Source organism: Chelonus insularis, unplaced genomic scaffold (assembly GCF_013357705.1).
Source record: "Chelonus insularis isolate UGA/USDA-ARS -01 unplaced genomic scaffold, ASM1335770v1 contig_93_pilon, whole genome shotgun sequence".
Taxonomy (NCBI): domain Eukaryota; kingdom Metazoa; phylum Arthropoda; class Insecta; order Hymenoptera; family Braconidae; genus Chelonus; species Chelonus insularis.
In genome coordinates this window covers 1587153-1605822 of record NW_023276782.1, presented here as the reverse complement: position 1 = coordinate 1605822, position 18670 = coordinate 1587153, and the positions used below count along the sequence as shown (strand labels likewise).

Genomic DNA, 18670 nt, shown 5'->3' with positions numbered 1-18670 from the left:
ATTTCGTTTACGGTTTTCAAGATGTTGTAGAGAAAATTGAGGGTGAAATTGGATCTTTTTAAATAAATTTTCCACGAATTTTTATAGTAATAAAATTACTATAAAGAAATTTAGCAGTAAATTTTTTTTGTAAATTATGTTTCTAAGGAAAGAATTATTCCTTATAACAACAAATCTCTAACAGCAAAAGAAACTTTACTGGTTCCTTTGATATTCAAATTTAAGAAATAATCATGTCAATATGTTTACCGATACTCCACGAATCCATGGAAAATTTATGTGCATTGAAATAGAACATATAAAGTGCATCTAATATTGAAATTCCATCCACAAACTATAGTATTTTGAAGCCATTTTTTATACATTTTACAATACTTTAAATTTTATAATTTATTTTGTTTTAAAATGTTTACCGTTATCTGTTCTTAATCCAGAATTAGTTTTGCTTAATAACAATGTTCGAAAAAGAATTGCATACACTCCAAAACGTTGCTAATAATTGTTAAAGCTTTGCTTATCGAATTAGAATATAGTCAATTATTAAACAATCTTCTTATTTAATTATCAAATTGTAAATTTAACATTAAAGATCTTCAAAAATAGCTTCATTTATTATATTAATAAATATTTAAATAAAATAAATATTGGATTTCTGATGATTGATTAAATGCAAATAATATTTTCTATTAATTAAAGCTGATAACATTTATTTTTAATTCAAAATATTTTAATAAAACGTTGAATCAATGATACATAATAATTGAACTAAAAAGAATAAACAATTCAAACAACCACATTTAAATATTTAACAATATGTAATAATTTTACAAACATTTAATGATGAATGTAGAAAAAAAATTTCCTGCACCTGTTATAGACTATTTTTTGCCATTAAACTTTAAATATTTTTTTTCTCGTGCCGGTTAAACTAATCCATATGTTAGATTCGTGTTCTGAAAAGTATCAAAAGAAGAAGTGGAATCGAAGCCCCAAAATTATGCAGATTTCTTTGATTTTCAAAGCCATGCCATTACTCGAAAAATGGCGGTAAGTTAAAAAAGCAAAGGAAAAAATGAGCTGATCAGCATCAGGCATTTCTTGAATTTTTTATTTTATTTCCTCTCTCTTCATGATGATACTAAGCTTGGTCGAACTCGTTCGCAGAAGTAAAGGCGCTGGAGCGGCTCTTAATTAAAAGTTTCGCACGGTTCCCAGAGAGTGCGAACGACGACACGAAACGATGTGGAGCTCAACTTCTGCCAATACTTTAGAGTTGTAGACGTATATATACTGACTAAAGATTGATCGATTTCGATTCTCATCTTGGTGAAATTACCTCATAATCAAAGTAAAACTCGTTTATTCCACTATAGCCGAAATGCGTGGGATATATATCAGCAGAGTGGAAACAAGTCTTGTGAAAGAAGCTTATTTGGTCTTTTAGCTACAGCTCTTTTATACATGCGTTTGCATCAGCACATTAACAACCAGTTTTTTACCAAGTAAATTTATCCTGTACAACGAATAAATTAAAGGATACATAATAATAATAATAATGTCTGTATAAATATTTTTAAGAAATTCCTCAACTATTACAGAAATATTTTGAGAGCTTGGCTCTTCCATCTTTTTGTGAGGTATTACCTGATGGAATGACGGCAATGGGGGGTCGCACCTTGTGGTCCCACGATCTTTCGTGCCGATTCTACTAATAATTCGTCTTTAGGGTTTAGATGTTGCGGAGGGATTTACAAGAGACAGAGAAAGAGCAGTCTAAAATGAATGTGAAAAATATTTTTTTTTATTTGCTGTGAAATTGAAGAAAAATTACTATTAATTAAAAGAACAATTAATAATAATTAAATGCTTGAAATGACTTTATGAAGAGCAAAAAACTTTTCTTATTTTTTTTTTTCTTTTTAATTTTAAAACATGAAAAATAATTCAAAGCAATAATAATGAAATAACGAAAAATTAAATTGTAAAGATAAAATGAATATTCCAATAAGTTATTCAATAGTTTGATTATTGGAAATTTCTATAATTAACTTGTTGATTCTTCATAATATCTGCAAATTATTATCACTAATTGAACAAAATTTTTTTCAAAGTATTGACAACATCAACAATCAATCAATTCAATGGTTAATTGAATAGTCTTTTCTTCACCAACTAATTCAAAGTCCATCTATATAAATTTTCCTTCCACATAATAGAAAATTTTCTCATTATTGAGTGTTGATGATAAATGATGGCATTGACCACCAAGAGAAGCATAACGCCACTTTCCACTGGCGTCTATGATGATCAGTAACACAAGAGAAATAAAGGGAGGGGGAGGAAGAAAAAAAATCTCGCACATTTTGCGTGCGTTACGTGTCTGCATTCCGCGTGGCCTTTGGCCTTCGCCTGCAGGCTGCCGCCCAAAAGGATCTCTCAAGAGTGGAGAGAGTCGTTAGGAAGATTGTATAGAGGTGTGCCCCAGTGAATCGGGCAACGTCCAGACGCCTATTTCTTTCCTCATCTGTATCTTCTTTTGACTCTTTCTCTTTCCTTTCTTCTTCTTTCTCTTCTGACCTGGCTTCATTATTATTCGTCGCGGCGAGTTTATACCAACCTCGTACCTCTTGGTCGCACGCGGCGTTCTTTCCGCTGGTACTTGTTTTCGTCTTACTCTTGCCTGGTATTTCTCCCTCGTCCAGTCTCACTCATTATTATTCTCCAGAGTTGTCCAAGGTATATAGCTCTTGCTCGCGCGAGCACGCGGCGCCTTTTCGTGGCTCCTTCTGTTCCCCTCCTCCCTCTCCTCCTTCTCTACCTCACTCTTGTTCCCTTCCTTTCCCTCGGCTTTTGCTTCTGTTACTTCTTTTACTCCGAATTCTTTCACTCTTCCTTTTTTCCTCTAACCTGTACCTACTGGCTCTACACTGTGGGAGAATCGATTTCCCCTTGGACCCTCGTTAGGTCCAACAGAGTTTGCATGAAATTCCGCTTGACAGGGTCCTCTGGAATTCTTTTATCGATTCCTGATTGTCTTTTTTCGCTCCATCTTCATGAGAAACACACGTTGCTGCTTTATTTCCTTTCCCAGCCGCTATTATTTTCTATTCTTTGTCAGTAATTGTGTCCGAAAAAATTCATATTATCTACATTGAGAAAATTCAAAGTTGTTGAGATTTTAATTCTGATTTTTTGTTATGGTTAGTGGAATAATTTCCTTTTTATTAGCAGTGGAATTTGTTTTCTCTTTAAAACTACAGAAAACGACGATTTATTTTTGGCACAAAGAATTTTAATGATTATGTTGATTTTTTTTTTTTAATTATTTCAATATTGCCTTACAAATTTCAATAGATAAAAATTTTTTATTTATCTTTTTTATTAATGAATAAATGATATTTCTAATAATTAATATTAATAATAATGAAGTATACATTTTGTGAAATTTTATCAAAGTAATTAATTTCGGCATCATTATCTCGTGAATTTCCTTCAGCACCATGACCTATTTAATACAATTTCTTCCTTAATCAAGAAACTTAATGAATTCAATAAATTTTATTCAAATAGAATTGGTCTCTTGATGACAAGAATATTCTATCATAACTTTGTCGAAAATATGATTTAGACTTTTCAAAAAGTTGATTATTATTTAATATAATTTTTCTATAAATTAAAATACTTCTTAAATAACTATCAATTTTTTTCTCATCTTCATTTCTATTATTTAAAAAAAAAAAAATTATTTTATTCCAATAAAAAAGCAGCTTTTCTTTTTTCTTCATCTATTTTATATTGGATTATTAACAAAGTTACTACTTTATTCAATTGAAACGTTCGATTTATTTCTAAGAATTCCTTTGCACAACAAAACAAAAATATTCTCAAGTAATGAGCTGATAAATAATCACTTTATTACACATTAAATCAATTCTGTGAAGTAATTCATCCATAAATGGTAGAAAAAAATTCAATAACACTACATAAGAAATAATTTTATAAAAAAAATCACTGTAATTATTATAGACATCTTAAAATTAAAGATATGATTTCTCAGATCTTCTTCCTCTTTTCCTCACGATGGGTAAGTGCCAGAAGCCGGAAATTTACTCCCTTCAGTCTTCATTTATCTCAATTAGAATTTTTTTCTTCACCTCTTCTTCTTCTTCGCTGTCTACAATTACTCTTGAAGTTATATTCAAGGTGTCTAGAGAAGGTCAGGGTCATTTTAATGGTCAGATAAACATAATAATAAACGCATACATAACAGAAAAAAAAACAAGTTTCAAACAAAACAAATGTCAAATTGACTGATTAGATCTCTACAAACAAACTAAATAAAAGTTTACTTTTATCAACAATGTTAAAGTCAGCAAATATCGGCAATAAATTGAAAAATATTTTAAAAGTCAATGGAAGCGATTAAATGACGTCTTGAATGTAGAAATAAAAATTGAGAGAAAAGTAAATGGCATTATCTGGTATGCTTCTACCCTCACAAGAATTGTAATCTCTTCACCGTAGTCGCTCTATTTGCCTCGCTCTCGTTTCTTTCTTACATTTATTCTTTAGTCGACAATTCTCGCCTGCACAATGCCCTCTACTCTATTTGATACTTCATATTTTTTTTATTATTCTCCAAGTTATTTCTCTCTTACACATCTTCCTTCTTCTCTGCACATATAATATATTGCCTTTGGCACACACACACTTACATACACAATTGTCTTAATGACTCGTTTTAACTCTTCTTTATACATACATCATTATTTTTTTTTTTGAAATTTCTTTTTCCATTTTAAAAAACTGACATGTCAAATTGAATTTAGAAGTTCCATTTTCACGCGATGATACATCAGTATAGGCTAAGAATACTCGGCTTGGGAGTGAATAAAACTCAGATATACGACTAATAAAAATAAAAGATTGGCAAGTGTAGAGTGAAGATTTAAAGACACACATCGTATGTGAGAAATAAAGAAAAAGATATAAAAGTATTAAAGTTAAACATGCATTTCGAAAGCTCATGAGACTTGAAGACTGCAGAATACGACTATGTGTCTTGACTGGTGTGTTCTACATTCACGCCACGACGACAGACCTGACGACGACAAGTTTAAAATTTTACGTACTGAGTAGTTCTAGATGTACCAAAGTCGTAGACAAGGCATGAAACCCAAGAGAAATGCAAGCCTTTCACCTTTCACGACGTACTTCGATAAATTTACTGCTTGCATTCTCTGTTTATTTAGCTCCTACCATCATTTAGCTTCCAATTATTTTTATCCAATTCCTCACTCAACTGCCAGATAAATTCACTGTAAGATAGCGCGCTATAATGGAATCAAAATAGGTTTTATTATTTCTTCATCACCTTGTTAAGACTATCAACTTGGGCAAGAAAATATTTATTTTCATTTAAGCATCTGTTAAAGCTTCTTCAATAAGAGTGTAAACTAAAAAATATTTAGGAGTAATCAGAAATATTATATAAACATTTTAAGAATATTATTTCATTGGTAGTTGGATAGTAGTAGTAGTAGTAAATCATTTATTTTAATTGTATGTCGAGTGTTTTTTAGCGTTTTACAGTACCTTCTCCATGCATGTTTATAAAAGATACATACACTAGATTCAAGTACATTTCAGGGTACAACACAATTATTATAACATAATATCTAATAAATATATTTTCTTTTTAGATTTATTTTAAAACATCTTCTGTTAATTTTATTTTATATCGCTCTTTTTCTTTAATTTTATATAAAATGATAGCACTATTTTATTTTTCATAAATCGTACTAAAATTGATTTTTCGATTTTTAACAGCTGAAAATATACAGACTCTGGTACAGATCATTTCACATTTTTCGATGAGTTGAAAATTGGTTCTGCTCTTAGAGACTTAACACGGTAATCAGCACTATAGATTCCAGACATAAAACGATCTTTATAAGAATCTATAGTACCTATAAATTTACATCAATTACATTTTTATAACATTATTACTTTTGATGTCTGTAACAACAAAAACATAATTGCTTTTGTAAAACATATTTTCAAATGAAATTTTCTTTGAACTGAATTGACTTTGACACCTATGCAACTCGCAATGTCGCGTGTTTAATGGTAGCTTCGAGTTTGTTTTGTGAGTAAGTTAAAAATGCACAAAGAGTTTACATTACTATAAATAGAGACTGTTTTAGTGGCTACTGACGGATATAAAATCGTTATATTTAGAAAAAAAAAATTATTTCATATTTACATGAATTTTAATGTATATACATGGCAAAGATTAAGTAAAAATGATCCTGCTGTGTAGTGTAATCATGATATACTTGTATAAAAAAAGTATAATTAACACTGTACATCAATCAGTACTGTGTTAATAAGACTCATTTATGTTTAGATTCATTTTTACGGAAATAGTTTTTAAATTGAGTAATTAGTGTGTAGCACAGTCATTTTTTTCTTTTTTCATGTACTGCCTAAAATCAATAGTAATCGGAAAAACCACTTAAGAACAGTACAATTATGGCATATAATCCACTGTCACTTGTAGAGCCTAAAAATTTTAACCCCTTTGAATTTTTTATACTATAAAACCTTTTTCATTTGAACTAGATACGTCAAACAGTTTTTTGTTTTTAATTGACTCACAAAATAAACTGGAAGTTACCATTAAATACATGACATTGCAAGCTGTATTGGTGTCAAATTCAATTTAGTTGAAAGAAAATTTGATTTGAAAATTCATAAAAACATTCAATGTCAGTTGGACAGCAAAAAAATTCCAATTTTTTTCAAGGAGATGAAATTTTTATAAGCATTAAAAAAAAATTAATTTAATACCAACGATAAACAAAGTACTAAGTAATTAACCAAGTATATTGGTAGAAAATTTCTGTAATAAAAAGACAATAAATTTAAAGTTATTAATAAAAAAAAAAAAAATTCAAAAGTTTGCATCTCCAAGAAATGTCAGTGGTAAAATCAAAGTAAAATAAATGATACAAATTTCATTTATCAAATTAGAAAAATCCATAAATATTTCCCTCATTGATTTGATCTATTTTAAACATATATCAATCATAAAAATATAATATTTATTCTAATAACAACAGTAACATCCTGCTTCCTACTGTCAACTTTATCTTTACCAAAGTAGTAAAAAATAGTAAAGAATGCAAAAGCATTTCTACTTCTATCAGTTGACTTGATAAACGTTGATAGTAATCTTGAGAATAATATATAACTATTCCAAGTAATTGCCAATGGTAGAATACAATGTATAGATTATTAATAATTTCACTTTATCTACAAAAGAGCCCGAAGGCTTGAAAGGGTTGATGAAACTTTATCATCAGCTACATAGCCAGTAATGCAAAGGTAAACATTGAATAGCAATTTAGCAGAAAAGCTTTTGCTTCGTCGCCTTATTTTACTTCCTTCGTCTATTTTTCTCTCTTACGTTGTATAAACGATTTTCTTCGCAGTCTTAACCTCTTTCTCGGCATCTCTGGCTCTAGAAATGCTCTATTCTGGCTTAACTCCAGCCACTCCACCCACATAGTCGATATAATCATCCGGCGAACTGCTCACGGCATTGCAACTTACGTCGTTAGTGTATGTTACTCTCGTGATTCACCGCTGCGTGAAATTGTTCTAGAGACCAGGTAAAAACTACATTTGAAACAACTGCATTGCGTTATTGAGACACTCCATTGCCATCAATTCGACTATAAATAGACCAGGAAGTGAAAGCAATAAAAATTACTAATCTATGTCGATGAATCAAGTTCAAGTTAAGGTGATATGAAGGTGTATTCAAGGAAAGAATCAACAAGAGGGTGAAATTTAAAAAAAAAAAGAAATCGATATTTAAACATATAATTTTACTTGAGTAATTATGTTTTAGCTAAAAATACTTTTTTTATTTTTAATTGTTATTATAAACATGATTGTGATAAAATAAAGTTTAAAGTTTGTTTTGAAATAATATTTTAAAAATAACTGTACACGTAAATGAAATTTTTATCGATAGTGTCTTCTAGACCCTACTTCAATCGATATTGATTCAAAACCTTTCCCTGATACATCCTGAAGTAACTTCGAACTTATTAGATTCCAAACCACATCGATTTACTCCATTTCAACAAGATTGAACAAAAAATAGTTTTTTAAGGATTAAACTTTTTTTATCAAATTCCTTCAAAATAGTTTTATTACTTTACAAAAAATCAATAAAGTCTTTTATTTGATTTAAAATAAATTTATTGAATTTTTCTTTTTTAATTTGCTTGATTAATTGGTCTTGGAAGGAATATTAAAACTGCAGTAAACACTTCATTTGCTTTATAAAAACCAGAAAAATTTCATTAGTCTTATATACAAATGTTTCTTCACATAAAAGACATAAAATTCACACGTATTGAAATATTTATCCTTGAAAACTTAAGTGTGAAATAAATCTTATGAAAGTATTACCCTTCAATTTTAACACTTTACAACACTTACAAATCTCTTTTAATTATCTTTTTTTTTTTTCTTTTAATAATTTTAATGGACTTATGTAAGATGTTATTTCGTAAACATTTATAATTAACTTTACTTATGACAAATATTTTAGTCTTTATTGCCAATCATAATAAATGGATTGACACTTGAATTGTACAACAGACATTTTGGAGCAATAGAAGAGCAAACATGCAAACAATACACGTTTGATAAAATCATTTTTACTCATTCTAGAATAAATAGACAAGAACGTTAGTTATATCATTGCTAAAATAGTTAAAATAAAAAAACTTATATTATAATAAACGTCAATATTTGAATTAATCAAGATAAATAATTTTAAGGTTTATTAAAACTTTAAAAATGGTTGTTATGAAACAATAATTCATAATTGGTTGGTATGAAATAATTATAAATAATTTCATTAAAACTTACCTTTTATACCATTTTATAAATTTTAAAGAGCAGCTAAATTAACTATAATTGAATATCTCATAACATTAAAAAAAAAACAAGTGTTAGTTAATTCTTGTTGATTTATCTCAACAATTAGTATTAATGCTAATAAAAAAATAACATCAAGAGTTGTTGATGTTGATAATGATATTTCTGACTTTATTATTTTAATCGTATTAACATAGAGAACACTGATTCATCCGGAATAATAAATGAAATCTATGGTCGATACTTTTTGGAGCAATTGCTAGTATTAAATGATAACCATATTTCATACTTGATGAAAAATATTTCAATTGATATAAATGGACTTAGTGATGACCTATATACTCTTTTAATCTGATAATTGAATTGTAGGCAAAAGTGTCATGAATTGGAAATTTAAGCAGACTCGTGATGCTTTGCTCAATTTCCGGTAATAATAGTCAGTGAGAATTGGAGTGATGAAATCGGCGTAAAGTATTCTAATGTTGCTTGGCATGAGAATTCCAAGCGAGTTGAAACTTGAACGTGAATATGACGATTGAATGAATGAGAGAGGAGGGTTTGGGAGAGAGAAGGTGTTGGAGAGGCTGGATGTGAGAGGAGAAGGAAGTATATGTAGTCAGGTTGAAGATTGGCAAACTGCCTCTAAGAATCAATGACCCGACTCTTAAGGTATTTCTGTGGCTTGAATCTCGCTCACGCGGATTGAGCACGAGGAATATCTTAGTTCACAAGGCGACGATTGCTTTTAGATCTACCGGACGTGTCTCATATACTTGAAAGAGTCATCGTCGCCAAATGGCTAAAAGACTCGTTGAGACGCTTTGGAATCCAAGGTGGTCTATTCTCTATATACTCTTTCTCACTTGGTTTTACTTTGCTGATGCTTCTTCTTGGTAGAGCAATAATTCCAATTATAGAATCGAGACTCTAGGATGTGACTATTGAGAAAATCCCTGAAGCTACTGATGAGAAATTATTGCTCATTGTGGACCAGAATCTCATGTCATTAAGCAGATGGATGAAAAGCAAGTAAAAGAGTTATTGCTGCAAAAATTACTATGATTCCATATATCAGTAAGTGGTTGGTACTAGGGAAGAAGTTGGGTTTGAATAGAGAACCTGAGGCAAGATAGGATGCAGTGACCATTAAAGTCATCTAATTTAAGATTATTTTTACACTGCTATATCTTTGTTGGAAAATGAATGGATGTAGATCAACTGAATAATATCTTTAAACTTTATTCTTAAACCATTCATTTATTTTTACTTTAATTGATCTTAATAAATGATTAAAATGATTCATAATGATAAGTATTATTTGTACGGAAATAATCAAATCATTTATCAGAAAAATTTCATCAATTAAGATAAGTTAATTCATTGATAATGATGATAAAAAATGATTAATTGATCAAGTTTCAAGTTTTCAACATGAATGAATTTCATTATAGATAAAAATTTGGTTAAAACTATGTTTCAAAGTATGTCACAATATTTTTATGCTACTAAAAATCATAAGACTCTTTTCTGTGGTAGAAGAAACTGGGGCAAAACAATCCCCAAGGCAAAATACTCCATTTTCAAAAGTAAAAAGAAGTAATAGAATATTTCAATATTCCAGTTTTATTTATTTAACATTTATTCTTTTTGAAAATTTTTTGATTGCAATTTGATTTTATAATAAATTTTTATTAAAAAATTTTAATGATTCAAATCTGCAACGAAACGATTGAATATTTGTATTCTTTTTTAAATCATGATTAACAGGAAACTTTAGTTGATCAATAATCCTGCTAATTTATCATCTTTTTCTAGCTATTTACTGATATTTCTTCATATAGTCTGGGTCACCATAAATCGATCATATCCCTGAAGCAACATCTCGATGAGGAACCAACACATGAAGGTTGATGTCGTTGGAGATCGAGATGAAGGGGTTCGAATATTATTATACAAGGAGATGTAATTTAATAATATTTCTAGGGAGACGTTAGTTTATAATTCACGGACGCAAGTCGCGATGAGTTGTGATGTAGATCCTAATGATCGTGGCCGGTATGCGAGGGCGGCAAGTGGGAGTAGGAGAAGTGGATGGATGCAAGGAGTAGATGAGCAACAAGACCATCAAGAAAAGGAGGAGGATCTTTCGTAAAAGGGAGGCCAGAGGCGAACCTGTTATACCTGAACGAACTCGCACGCATCGGGTTGGAACCTGCTCTTTGCAGTTCTCGGTCTTTGTTCCCTGGTTCTCTTCTCTGTTCGGCAGGTCGAGCAGCTCGTGACAGGCCGTACATGCGTTGCGAACGTACCTGAGGCAAGATAATCGCGTGTGAGAGAGACACGAGTTGGAATATAGAATAGCTGAATGAGAGATACAACAGAGCAAGGAGGGATATGGAAGCAGGAAAAAATGAGGATAAAAGGCGCACATAAGAGATTACTGTTGCCATGTGACTCTTGTTGCCGCTCGTGTTATGTGGCTGCAACACAGCTTTCAACCATCAGGTATCTTTTTTCTAGTTGTCTCTGCCCTCCACCTCCTGCTCTAAATTTTTACCTCGTGACGCACAAATTGTCCAAACTAATCTTTAGCTGTTTAAGAGGTTGTTCAAGTTGTTTGTCGGCATGTCAACCAAGTTCTGGCATGTTTCTTATGTCCTTAAGGACGTACACAAAGTGGATAAACATGAGGAAATGCGAAATCAATAGTGGAAATAGGTCGAAGTTGGTAAAAGAAACATAATGCTCTTGTATAAATAGCTTCAAGTTTCTATCCGCCAAGAAAAGACAGATATATAACTTTTCTTCTAGCTTTCATGCGAGGGTGTATGGTGAATAAATCGACTAGGAATTCAAGCCGTCTTGCTTCTACTATGGAGAGATTGAGCTAAAAGAGCGTGCAAAGATCTAAAAGACGAAGAAGAAGCTTAAAGGAAAGGAGAAGATGAGGTGGAGTATGGAAGAAGGAAAGAAGATTCCGGTTGATGGTAGAGCGGAAGAGAGAAGTAAAGGACGACGAGTCCGTTATAGAGATTCCACCGGACGAATTCCAAACTGTGGGATAAAGGATACCGCGACGTTGCCGCCGGCGTTCCTCCAGGATCTCTTTCTCTCATTCTCATTCGAAGGAATAATCGAGTTTGGACGATGAAGGATTCAGCGACTTTTATATTGCCTCAGGTCTTCTTCTTCTTCTTCTACCATACCTCCTCCCCATGTCTTCTTATAGCTTTTCCAAAGACTTCTGGATACTTTCCATGACACGATGAAATCCATTAAAATTATTACTCCTTCCATCTCTACATTAATTCTGACTGGCAAAAGTTAGCGCCAGGTTGTTGACCTCTTTTTAAAGCATGAATTTTTTATTTAGCTGAAGCTTTAAATTTAATGTTGGAATTTTTGTGTAGTTAAAAAAGAAACTGGAGGAAGAGTAAAACACACGATAAAAAAGGAAAATGAAAGAAATAAGAAGAAAGGGAGAAAGAGATATCGAGAGAGAGTAGAGTGTAAGAGAGAAGGAATGATGAGGCGCACCCATCACATTCTTCGCATCCTTTTGCCATCATTGGTGCTCTGATGCTTGTTATTTATACTTTGACTCAGACCGCACTTGACAACTGAACGAGCTTCCCTATCGATTTATCTCATCGTCGTTTTGCATTAAACTTTTACTTCCGTTCTTTATTACATCAAGAGCTGCTATTAAAATTATTCAAAACTACAAAAGAGTTACTTAATCTGATAATTTTTTATCACGGCTCCGCTCTTGTCATGCTTTTATTTGTGTACGCCATCATCAGTATAAAACACAACAAATTGAGTTAAGGGTTGTCAACATCCAACGCCATCAAAAATTTACGTTTAAATTTCTTTGAAGTTTTTATTTTATTTTTCTTTAATGAATTTACATTTATATTCAGTTTAAAAATTTAATTGCTACTTTTTTAATGTAAAAAATTATTTTGAAAGTTGGATTTAAAAAGTATGTTAGCTTGCTATTTAACATATATGATAATAAACTAGAGAGACATGAAAAATTGAAACCAACTACTTGACAAAGTAACATTTATTTGTCATAAACTTTGAGAAAGAATTTTGTAAAGATATTTTTTGAACGTGTTAAGAACTCGTTACCTTTTTGAATGAATAAAATAGATTAGAACTAAAGACTTTCTTTTTCATCGTCGTCTTCATCAATTGATAATTTGCTTTTACAATTCAGATTTAATGGATTAAATTCATTGACAATGTGTGTTCATTGAATAGCCGTCTGGGTTTAGACACCAACAATCATCATGTCTGATTCTATTTGTCTTCAATGAGCATCAAGAAGACACAGTTTAAAATTTCTCAATGAATTAAAAGCATTCCTCCTTTTATACTTTGAAGGCTAAAAAATGGTGTGTTTTCGTAGAAATGATGAAAATTAAAGGTGAAAAAAATATGAAAGAATCCTTAAGAATTTTACAAAGCTAAAAGGATGAATCAGTCTTCAATATCCGGTGGTGAGTCACCTGTGGATGGTAAAAGAATAGAAAGAAGAGAAAAGAATAACGAGTGGGTCGAGCTGAAGAGATAGAAAAAGATGAATATGCTAGTTTATGACCATAAAACAACAGACAAAAGTGTCAGATTACATGTGAAAACGATAAGGTACCAACGGTTTAACTGCTAAATAGTCTATGTTTTTACTTTTGCAAATATTTAAACGATATTTATATTTCTTATCATTTGATATAATAAAATTAAATTAAATGTAAAGCTTTATTTATTTTTATTTTTTTTTCATTGACTCCAATTAATAAAGTTTACAGAAGCATATTTATTTTATATTTAATTAATAACAATTTTTATTAATTAAATAATGGAATTTTTTTGCAAATTAAATTATTGACTTTTATTTTAAAATTTTAATGAATGATATTTTTTGGATAAAAAGAAATAATTTAGAGCAAGTGAACTCTAATCATTGATTAATCTGAAATACATTAATAAATATAGAAACCAAAATTAGGATACTTCTTTTGTTTTTATTAACAAAAGAAAAATCTTTAAAATAATGCAAATATAACTGTTTGAAAAAGTTGAATAATATTACTACACTCTTTCTCTCCTTAATGGCCAAACTTTTAAAAAACTTGAGATTTCACATTCACTTTAAATGATCCAGAGAACATTTTTATTCAGTTTATTGAATTTATAACCACTTTTACTTCAGTATTTTTCATGATAAATAGCCTGCTATCTCTGTGTAGTTGAAAAATTGAACTTAATAATAATAAAGATGTATTTTTAAAATTCAACATGATAAGATCTTTATGTTAATTTATTTAAGAAATAATAATTCATTAACAAGTTTTGCATCTAAAGATATTTATTGATAAAAAGATTTAAAAAGTGGACTACAGCCATGTCTGCGATGGCATTGGATACAATTTTTGTTACATAACGTACTGAACATACACACATAGTAGGGAGACATTCATCTCTGAAATCTGGAATGAATGTAGAGAACCTCAAAATACAAAGATTTATGGAAGTTCTTTTATCGTTCAAAAATACTAGATGAAAAGTTGGATTTAGATGTACATTGTTACTTCGAAAAAAAATGATAAAAAATAAAAACTAATGTAAGAAGAATTTCAAATCTTGTTAATATGTAAATTTTAACAAAAAAATAGTATATACTTGTATGTACATGGGATTGGATTTTTCCATTAGAGTGAATTGGAATAGAGACAATATCCATGATCAGAATTATTTACCATTCAGATGAAAACTTTACAGGCATTGTAATGCATGGAAAAATTGTAGTTTGAATTAAAACATCAGTTTGAAGAGATCACCATCGAATTGGATGAAATATCTAGAATAAAAAGTCATCAAATAATTCATCGGTGATGAAAGAGATTTACGTTGAATTGTTTTGAATATTGTGCAAATTTTCATTAAAAAAAAAACTCAAAATTCTATAGATTTATTGGAAATTAATTCTATTATGATCTCAAATAACTCACTAAATCCATGTAGTTTAACAAAAAACACTGTAGTTTGTTTGTTAGAATTTTTTAAAGAATTTATTAAATTATCAATTATCTAGATTTAATAATGAAAATTGGTTATTTGATTTTGAAAAAAAGTTTCAAATAACTGTGTTGAACAATACGAGTTTTGATAAAAGATTATTGAATATTTTTTTAAAAAATAAAATATTTCCCATGAAAAACTGGAGATGAAATATTTTTTGATTGGCATTGTGTGTTAAAATAAAATACTTGTGGTTAGGATGATAGTTTTGTTTGAAATTTATGAAAAAAGTGTGAAGAATATTCATGACTGGAATTTCTAGGTCTGACCCCCAAGAGTTAACTTTACATCTTGTTCATAATATCAACACTTAAATCCTAAAACACGAGATAGTCTGATAAAAATTGTTTACCGGTATTATACCAGAAGGTCTGGAAATGCCAAATGAAATGTATAAAAAAGTTGAAATAAGAAAATACGACGGAGAAAAAGAAAGAAAAGTAACAACTCGACGTTTATACCGCCCACATGAGAGTCATCTTAATCAGTCCGGTGAATTTAAATATACCTGTCTAAAACCTAAATCTTCAGCAGTTGTTTTTTTATTTTACACCAAAGAAACTGGCCTTCAAAAAGTGGCAAAACGTCCCCTGGAGCAAATATTTGCCAACAATTTTTCAACTTGAATAAATGTATTTTTTTCTTTTTCTTTTTATTTCTTAGTCATAAATTATAAACGCGTGGGACTGCGATTTGTTTCGTTCTACAGAGCAATAAAAAATGGATTCAGAAGCCAGTTGCTGGAGAGTAGAAATATTGAAACGATGATGACGTTGGTTATAAGAATGAATGTATTTATTCATATTAAATGTACAATTTTGGATACTCATGAATATGGAGGAAACTTAATGGACAGTGAAAATTGCAATAAAATTAATGTCGAGTAAAAATACACTTAAATTATCATTCTAAAAATGATACTTTGTATAAATGAATTCAGTCTTCAATACATTTTTATCCTAAATGAGACGAAAAAAAATTAAAAAGGTTTTCCTCAAACCATAAATAAGAATGACTGTCCACTTCATTTTTTTACCATTTAGATAATTGATTTAATTATACAAAATATTTCTGATAACATTGGAGAAGAAGCAAATATATTCATAGACATTATCTAGAAGATGGCTAAAATTTTAACTCTACAGAAAAATAAATATTAACAAGCAAAAAAAAATTTCTAAATATTGAAGCTAAAGCCTCGCTAGCTAAAAAATATTAAACTTTTTTCAATACATTTAAAATTTTGATTTTTTGTCCATTTTTCTATCTTATTTTCTTGTTGGTCCATTTATTGGAATGTTTGCCCTACTTCATAATTTTAAAATACTTTTCAGAGAAATGAAGAACAAATTCATGGCAATTTTTATCAACTTAAAGTAAAAATAATGTTAAATCTAGTAAAGTTGATCAATAATTCTATAAAATGAAATTTATGAAAATCTTGATCTAATCTTATCAATTGAATTCACATGAACGTGTGATATTAGTCAAGAATAGAAATATATTGAATATTCTGATTCCTTATTGATTTGAAAATTCAAATGATGATATATCCATTGGTACTTACCATGTGAATAATTATCTAAAGTTATTTTCATATCTACTTTGTTGGGGATAAAATTGGATTAATTACAAAATTAACCAGTTTGAAATCATCCAGAAAGATATTTTACATTTATCAGATATCAAATTTATTTAAAGTTAAAAAGTCATTAAAACTATAATAAAACAAATAAAATTCTTATGATAATGTTTAGAAGCAGACAATTTTTCTGTGTGACAATAATAATGATGATTTTGATGATGAATAAAACAGCAGCAATAATAAAATTTATATATAGTGAAAGTGGTGATAAATAATTCATTAGTTTTTATCTAATTACATTCATGACAGGAAAAATGGTATCAGATAAAGTGTAAAATAGTCTGAAGTATCTCAGAGAATTCTTATCAATAATGTGCATGGTCATCGTTGCATTCTGATTGCAAGAGCATAAGAATCCACAACGATGTAATGAATAAAAGAAAAAAAGAGTTGGTGATGTTCTTATATACGAATAGAATGCAAAGAAGAAAAAGTATCAAAGTATAAACGATAAAGTGAATGTGGATGCGTGTAAACATCTTTCCTTATGATAACGTTGTATGCATTCGATTATGTCAACGCTCTCGTCATTGCTACTCAACGTAATTCTATCTTGTAAGCTTCTGCGAAGTCTTAACCCTTACATTACGAATAATTATATCATTAAGTAGTATTCGTGCCAATAATAATAAAAATGATGATTGAGAATAATTGTAAATATAAAAGTAATTAACTGAAATTATTTATTTCCTCAGGTAAGGAGTGTGTGTGGTCGATCGGAGTTGCAATTGGGTAAGACATCAGGTGAATCAGGGATCTCGTTTAGTGGTCGATCGGCATCATCATCATCTTCTTCTCCAAGTCTTGAAGCAAGACTTGCTGCTGCTGCAGCACATCCCGGAGCGCAGGCGCACCGGTCAGTGCCCACGCAGTTGCACACGCAGTTTGGCAACTTTTTGGCGAGTGTTGTAAGGTCGCGGACCTTTTATGGAACCCTTGCTGATGCTATATGTGAGGAATATCCTGATCGTCATTGCTGGAATGGTGAAAGAGTTGGAGAGTGAGTACCTTTTTTTATTTCTTCTCTAATTTTATTTGATTGGTTGAGATAAACTTCATCATTTCAATGACGAATCAAGAATACTTGCAGAAAAATTTTTAATATTTTTTTTAACTTTATTTTATCTAATATTTGTGATCCTATTCCTTGGATAATATCAAAACATATGGAATAGAAACTTTGAATATTTTATTCGTGAGTATTCAAGCTATTATCTATTGGCATTCAATAACTTTGTTTATTAATATATATTACTAGTTTATTCAATCAAGATAACAAAGTACCAATCGACAGTATATTCTATCTTGAAATTTGCTTATTATTATTGTTGAGATCAGCAAAGATTAAGACTCTTGGATTGAGGTTGACTTGTCTATTGCCAACTCCATTCAAAGTATTTTCATAATTGAATTAAACCATATTCACTTGGCATATCAAATGCCATGTCTTATTTTCTCCTGGATGTTTAGTTTTGGATCAATGAAAAGTATCTTGTAGCAATCATGTAAGTTTATCATTTTAATAAATCACATAAATTGTTCATAAATAATATTTTAATAGAACAATATCAATTAATGGTAATCTTCAAAGAAGGATTATTTTTGATTGAAGAATGAGAATGAAGAGGAGTATCTGATTGATATTATTGAATTCATAAATCTCTATTAAACTATGTCGAAAACTAGCATAAGCTTCTATATGAGTGATCAAGATTATTGTTTCTAGGCTATCAGATAAATGCTCTCAGATGTTTTAATATAAAAGAGTATATTATAAACATTCAAGGGATTATATCAATTGCATTCCAATTAAATAATAATTTAGTTTTATATTTATAAATCAGAGTTTCATATCTCCAATAAAACCATCATTGTTATCAAATAATCAGGAAAATTTTCAAACTTGGAAATTTTTAGTAATGATTTTAAGTAAATTGAAAATTTATTTTTACATAAGTAAATATTGCTCTATTT

At 29.7% G+C, this 18670-nt stretch overlaps 1 protein-coding gene across 1 annotated transcript in view; it reads left to right on the top strand.

Moving 5' to 3' along the window:
* Positions 1 to 18670, top strand: part of dally (division abnormally delayed protein) — a 63770-nt gene that overhangs the window by 24152 nt on the left and 20948 nt on the right. The window contains exon 5 of the mRNA XM_035092414.1: positions 17392 to 17696. Within this exon, the coding sequence (XP_034948305.1) occupies positions 17392 to 17696 (305 nt within the window). The remainder of the gene's footprint in view (positions 1 to 17391; positions 17697 to 18670) is intronic.